The sequence below is a fragment of the Rhinolophus ferrumequinum genome, chromosome 8 (assembly GCF_004115265.2).
Source record: "Rhinolophus ferrumequinum isolate MPI-CBG mRhiFer1 chromosome 8, mRhiFer1_v1.p, whole genome shotgun sequence".
Classification (NCBI taxonomy): domain Eukaryota; kingdom Metazoa; phylum Chordata; class Mammalia; order Chiroptera; family Rhinolophidae; genus Rhinolophus; species Rhinolophus ferrumequinum.
Window position 1 is genome coordinate 41,547,730 of NC_046291.1, and position 6,611 is coordinate 41,554,340.

The window sequence follows — 6,611 nt, forward strand, 5'->3', positions numbered from 1 at the left end:
AAAAGGAACTGTACAACTTTGTTCTCTTTCTCACTCTGCCTCTTGTGTACTTCAGTTATACTGCCTCGGGGTGCTTGAATTTGGGTTTCTTTCTGCCTGCCTTTGGGCAGAAGCCCAAAACAGCCCCACACTGCCTTGACTGAAGATACGTCTATTCAGGGCAAAGTATTAAGATGCAGGGCAAAACTGGAGTTCCAAAATCATATTCTCCAATTTGTTTCATTAGAACTAAAAGTGATATTTGGTATGAAACTTAGGTCTACCTCTCAGTTGTTTTCAAAGGTAGGAGGGGAACAAGCAAGTATTATTTATTTGAATCCTGATATTCCCAAATATAACATATCCCCCCTTTTTTTAATGTCATGCAATAACCACTCAAGCTCTTATTTTCAACTCACTCGGGGAAATGTTTTGTTCTCTCCGCACTTTATCCCTGGATCTAAATATTAAATTTAACTTAGTAGAAATGAAGTACTATAAAATCTCTAGTGTTTTTCCTTGGAAAATGAAGCAATTCCAGAAGAATCACATTTTAGTTTTATTCATCCACATAACCAAAGAAAGACTCTTAAAAAGCTATTTAAACCTTTTAGGATGTTATTAATATTTTATATTTAATATTAGTTTAACTCATAAATTGTAGCAAAAATTGTGCATATACTTTTACAGAAAGATTTTAGGTCTTGGACAAATTGAAAAGTGACTATGATGAATTAGAATATTTTCCAAGCTTTTATAATTATTGTTCATTTTTCTTTCTGCATTTCTGCCTATATTTGTCTTACGGCTAGATATCTGAGGAATCAAAATAACAGAAGTTATCCCATTTCACACTTGTACTCATGTTGAATTCTTTTAACAGTTAAGAAAAAAATATTTTTTTGCAGTAAGAAATCAAGTCACATGGCATTTTAACACAAGAATATTTTAAGTTGTTTGATAAACTTTGGCTTTAAATTGACAGGAAAGTACATGCAGAAATGTGCTACTTTAATTATAGTATAGTACTGAGGAAAAAATAGTGAAATAAATTAATATGTAAATTATGTTTTTTAAAGAGAAGATCAATTTTCATCTTAGTTTGATTTACACATTTCACAGTAGTTCAAATAGAAACAACTTTTGGGAGAGTCACTTTATCATGTGATACACGACATTTCAAACTCAAAAGAACCAACAATATCATATGTGTCTGCGTGTGTGCATGTATGTGTGTCTGTGTTTACCATGTTTATATCATGATTAGATGTTGCTCAAAGATTCTGTCTGTAGATAGTGACTTGAATCAATTGATTATTAGTAAATATTTAAGTAAATACATTATAAATTATTTTAAATGATTATTTTTAATGTTAAATATTTGGTATCTGTTATTATGTAGTTAGCCCATCAAAATAATGCAGTAGTTCAAGTTCACTGTTAAAAAAAGCCATGATGGCAATAATGTTGAATGAAGTCCCATTGGCTCGAAATCAAAGTCTGTTTAATAGTTTAATAACATCTATCTTTAACTAAACCCATCAATGTCAATTTAGCTTCAGAAAAAGTTCAGTATATCAAATTTATTGTTTTTCAGTTTAATTTTAATATTAACTTTAAAATTTGTACTTGATTAGCAGTTCATATTTGAATTTATGTGCTTGTATTTAAATCTCATGGTGATGAAATTGTTTGTCAACAATAGGATTTAATAAGTATTATTTTCTTTCAAAGTAATTTATTATGTTATATTGTGGATGTTTGATAAACTTTGCCCTGAAAGACAGGAGATGGCTTCTTAATAGATCTGAAATATATGGACTAGGGCTATATGAATGAAAAGATTTTATCTTTTAGAGTAAAGGTGTCAGACTGCTTACATTTAAATCTTAGTTGATTGCTTAGCTAGTTGTATAGCCTTGATTAAATTACATAATGCCTGTAAACATCATTTTCTTTATCTATAAAATGTGACTATCTCATAGACTGTTGAAAAAGTTGAATGCTAACCTGTATGTAGAACACTCACTATGTTACCTGACACCTAGAAAGTGCTGTATAAATGATGATTACCATTTTATTAGTAAAAATAATTATTTTAATTTATGTATCTGAGTTATGATATTTTGTGTTCCATGTTTTTAGGATGGTTTTGATCACCTCCTCTTCATGATATTAGCAAGGGAATTCTTGCCCTGGGCTTATGGGGAAGGTGAAACACATGACACCTGACATTGGACAGATGATAGCGGTTTATTAGCCACATGTACTGGTGGCCTGAGGGAGCAGGATAGTGCATATTATGTGCCACAGGATGTTTAATCGTGGGTACAGACGACCAAGCAGGGGGTTATGGGAGGCAGGCTTTGTAGTAAGAAGAGGAAGGGATGACCCAGGGCTCTTGGGGGATGATGTGATTGGCTTGTTTGAATAATTCTGCAGGCAGGCAGTGAACAGAAGCCCAGACTCAAGGAGAAGCAGGCACCGTGCCTGGTTCCCATGATGGGGTTATTTGGCTAGGGGCCTGATCCCTGACAGCAGAGTTGGGAAGGGAACTCTTATTAGGCCATCTGAGGCCCTCCCATGTTCAGATGTCAAAGCAGCTCATAATATTTATTTTTGGCCTTAAGCCACAATAACATTGGCTTAATGCTGGTGCTGAGTATTAAGAGGATTTAGATTAATATAATCCACCTTATAGCAAACATCAAAAAATATGGACAATAGGAGGCTTACAGATGTAGGTCTTCTAATCTGAGTTTATGTTTTGTGGCGTTTTTGGGGAGATGTGTATAGGGATTGCTTCAATTCATATCATTACATGTACTGCGTTTCAATCAGTTTCTATGGACTTAGGGGACAGTTTGGGCTTGAAATAAAATTTCTCTTGAATTTACCAAAGGTATTGTGTCTTTTAAAAAACTATATCAGTTATTCTTTATATTTTGTGTTTCTAATGTTCTGGCTGATGAAGCCACTGTGTATTGTACCGTTAAGTGATTCTGGATGTGATTGCAAGAAAACATTACCCCAATGTTCTATAATCTAAATGAATATCAACTTGTTGAAGTAAAATTTAAGATGGATATTTTAGTTCCATAAGTACTGTTTACTCTCTTTTATGTACTTGCATTGCAATTGTCATCATACAACATATATTTAGTAAATGCTTAAACTTTTTTCATTACTAGATATTGAATCTTAAATTTCTAATTTCTAAATTACTTTCTCTGAAAGCTGAATTAAATCTCTTAATTATTGTAATATAATTTTGGTAAATGTTAGTGAAACTCCATAAGATACCTAATTTAACCCCAATTGATAAGATCCTTTCTAACTGACAGTGACAATTAACATACTTAATATAACTTAAAATTTATAATATCTGAACTAATAAAATGATGTGAAGTTACAAAATCCACAATGATACTATCCAAATATGTAATTAGTAAGCATGAGCATTCACTGGTAATTTATCATATATTTTTCCAATTATTAAATTGTGCTTTGCTTGGACTTGAAAACAAAATGTATGAAAAAGAAGTAGGAATAGCATTAAAATTCTTGATCTGTCTGTGGAGTAGAAACTGCTTATTGCCTGCTTAGTATTAATTAATAGAAAAACTATTTTTATTTCATTTTGACCAACTAAAATTACATGTTAATGGGAGGTTTGTATCTTGAATGCTGCACAACTTTTCAAATCTTAGAATCAGATTTGACCCCATTACCCATTCTTTTTTTTTTTTGTGTGTACACATTTAGTTTTATTGTAACAAAGCAACTTGTACACTTTTAACGTTTAAAACTGAGCATCATCTTTCCTTTCCAGTGAAACAAAAAGAAAATTTAAAAATAAAGAGGAACAAAATTACAATAGAGGATGTCAATTCCGAATAAGATCCTACAGCTTCTGCTGATTCTCCCATCGAGTGGCAGGGCTCAAGTCATCATTAGGAGAAAATTTTATTTTAAAAGTGTCATCTTAAACTGCAAGGATGTCCGTTAAACATCACAATTAAACATGCCAAAGGAGAAGCCATGTTGTCAAAATGCCCACTTAACCCACCCAAACATTTCAAACCCATCCTTTGCTGACCTTCTATAACCCCATTTTTTTTTTTTTTTTTTTTCTTTTTTTAAACAAGAGAAAGTAGACAGGTACATGTTGGTAAATGCTAACTGTCCATATTCACATAGAGACACAGTGTAATCTCTGAGCCCAATATACAGAGAAAGGAGGAAAAAAGCTAGAATTCTATGCACTACTACACAGGGACCTAGCACCCTCCAGCTTCCAGCAGAGCTAAGGGAGCAGAAGGTTTTTCTTTTTTCCCACAGAGCACGGTGGTGTTGATTCCATAAAGATTTTGTTGCGACAGGAAGGGATAAAAATGAATTTGGAACAGAAAGGGGCAGAGATTCTTTTCCCAATGTATTCTGCTGAAATTATTTCCCCAAAATAAGGTGAGAACCATGGTGTAAAGGAGAGAAAAGAGACCTCAAAAACAGGGCGACTGAGCACAAGAGGGAAAAAAAAAAAAGACTGCAACTTGCTCCCAGGGACTGGAGAAAATTAAAAAAGGTTGGAATCCATCAATGTTCCATTAGTCATCTTCTCCTTCATCTTCCTTCATCCTCATCCCCTTCTTCATCAAAATCTTCCAACCCTTCTTCTTCTTCATCATCATCATCATCTTCTTCTCCTTCCCCTTCTTCATCATCCATGTCAGGAACCAAGTAGTATTGTAGCGGATTTGGCCAAAGATCATCTTTGATGACTTCTCCTAACTCGTCTGCACCTGCATCAGAATGGTCGGTAAACCAGGTAAAGAAGCTCTCTGGTTCCTCATGCTGTCTCTTCCTGCCGGCTTTATTCTGTGTTTGACTTGAACGTTTCGTCAAATCCTTTCCAGATTTCCATTTGATTTCAGTGGACTTTGAAGATGGATCACCACTCTCATTCAGATGAAATTCTTTGGAGAGAACTTTATTTTCGAAGTAAGGATTTTCATCAAAATAAAAATCTATTCTGTAACCTGATTTTATATCTTCAAATTCTGTCACTTCAACTCTTGTCAAATAATGCAGCGCTTCTTCATCTTCTTCCCCAAGCAGTGCAGACACTTGTGGATGGTTGACAAATGTTGTTACCCAAAAATTTGGGATTTTGGCGATCAATTCGGACCTCTTCTGAAAAAATGGTTGGCGGAGTTTGTTATATTTCTGTTCTACTTTCAAAATCTCCTCACTGGCTTGTTCATTAAGTCTGTCTATTTCATTTTGTACTTCATCAATATGTTCAATTGCTTCTTGCTGTTCTTTTTCTCCCTTCGGCAAGTCCAGAGAGGTCGATGTCTTCTCTGGCTTGGGGGCAGGAGGCAGTCTTGGTTTCTTCGTTTGAGGTGGGAGTGAAGACTGGCGTTTGGGGGCCATACTGTGAGGAAAGCCAGAGAACGAGACCCAAAGGAGGATGAACGTCAGGAAAAAGCTGAAAACTCACCCATTCTTCTCTGTTCCACATTGATTTTCAAATGGTCCTTGCTTGTTTTTTTTTTTTTTTTTTTTTTTTACAATTGCATTATCAAAATCCCAGCTTTTCAAAGGTATGTCATCTCAATATAGCAAGATCAAATGTTGAAACTGAATTTGTTCAAGTTAGTAGTTCACTCACTGTCTGATACATATTACTTTCCTCAAAAATTTAACACCCTCATGAATTTGCTCTGACACCTTGAGGCGGTTTGACACAAAGTTTGGGGACTATGAGTGCAAGGAAAAATTGTTGGAAGGGACTTCAGTGAACACGCCAGCTGAGTTTGGTCTGTTTCTAGATCCATTGTTTCAAGAGGAGCCATCTTACAATCATGAGAATGAAAGCCACACCCTAAAGATGGCACAGCAGTAAGATAATAGGAAACTGGGTCTTGGATAACTCTTCTGTCAGTCCTGTGGGTTCTGGATTGCTCACCAGTGGACCTTTTGATACATATGAACCACACTGTGGTAAGGTTTTTACTGAATGCAGTTGACTGCAGTCTTAACTGACTTCATCTGCATTTTTAATTATTCCCCCATCAAGTGTCAGCCTGAACTTGACACTTCCATATATGTGATGGACATTTCAAAAGACCAATCAATATTTGAAAGAATTGGAGATATGTGAGGGCCAGAACAAGTTTATTGTGGATTATGCTTTTAATATTCTTCAGGAAAAGAAAATGCTTCAACTTCCTAAATCTTGGCAGTGAGTTGGCAAAACTGTGAGCTATTGTTGCAGAAAGCTCTGAATTAAGTAGCAGAGCTTAGAAAAGTTTGTTTAGAGAAATGCATGTTTAATGGACAATCTGACTAACTCTATTTACAACAACCTTTCCAAACTTTTACTATGTAAGACATGAAATTACAAAGACATTGGGCTGTTACCATTGAAATAAATGAAAATGCCAGTATCCATCCATTCAATATTAGCTATCCTGCTTGTTTTCAGTTTCACTTTATGTCCTCCTTCTGTGCTCTCTCACTGTCACCCAGGATAAAAGGTCTAAGGACAAAATGCTCTCACTGTAATTTTTAAATGGAGCCTTGAATTTGATTTACAAACTAATTGAAAGAGAACACTTAACTCATTT

At 34.8% G+C, this 6,611-nt stretch overlaps 1 protein-coding gene across 1 annotated transcript; it reads right to left on the reverse strand.

The window, feature by feature from the left end:
- Positions 1-4,102: 4,102 nt before the first annotated feature.
- Positions 4,103-5,445, reverse strand: LOC117025610 (protein SET-like). Its single transcript, XM_033111498.1, has one exon. The coding sequence runs from the start codon at positions 5,413-5,415 to the stop codon at positions 4,603-4,605; it is 813 nt and encodes a 270-aa protein (XP_032967389.1). The 5' UTR covers positions 5,416-5,445; the 3' UTR covers positions 4,103-4,602.
- Positions 5,446-6,611: the final 1,166 nt, after the last annotated feature.

Excerpts from the sequence above, each read along its gene's own strand:
- LOC117025610 (XM_033111498.1), bottom strand. The coding sequence starts at position 5,415 with ATGGCCCCCAAACGCCAGTCTTCACTCCCACCTCAAACGAAGAAACCA.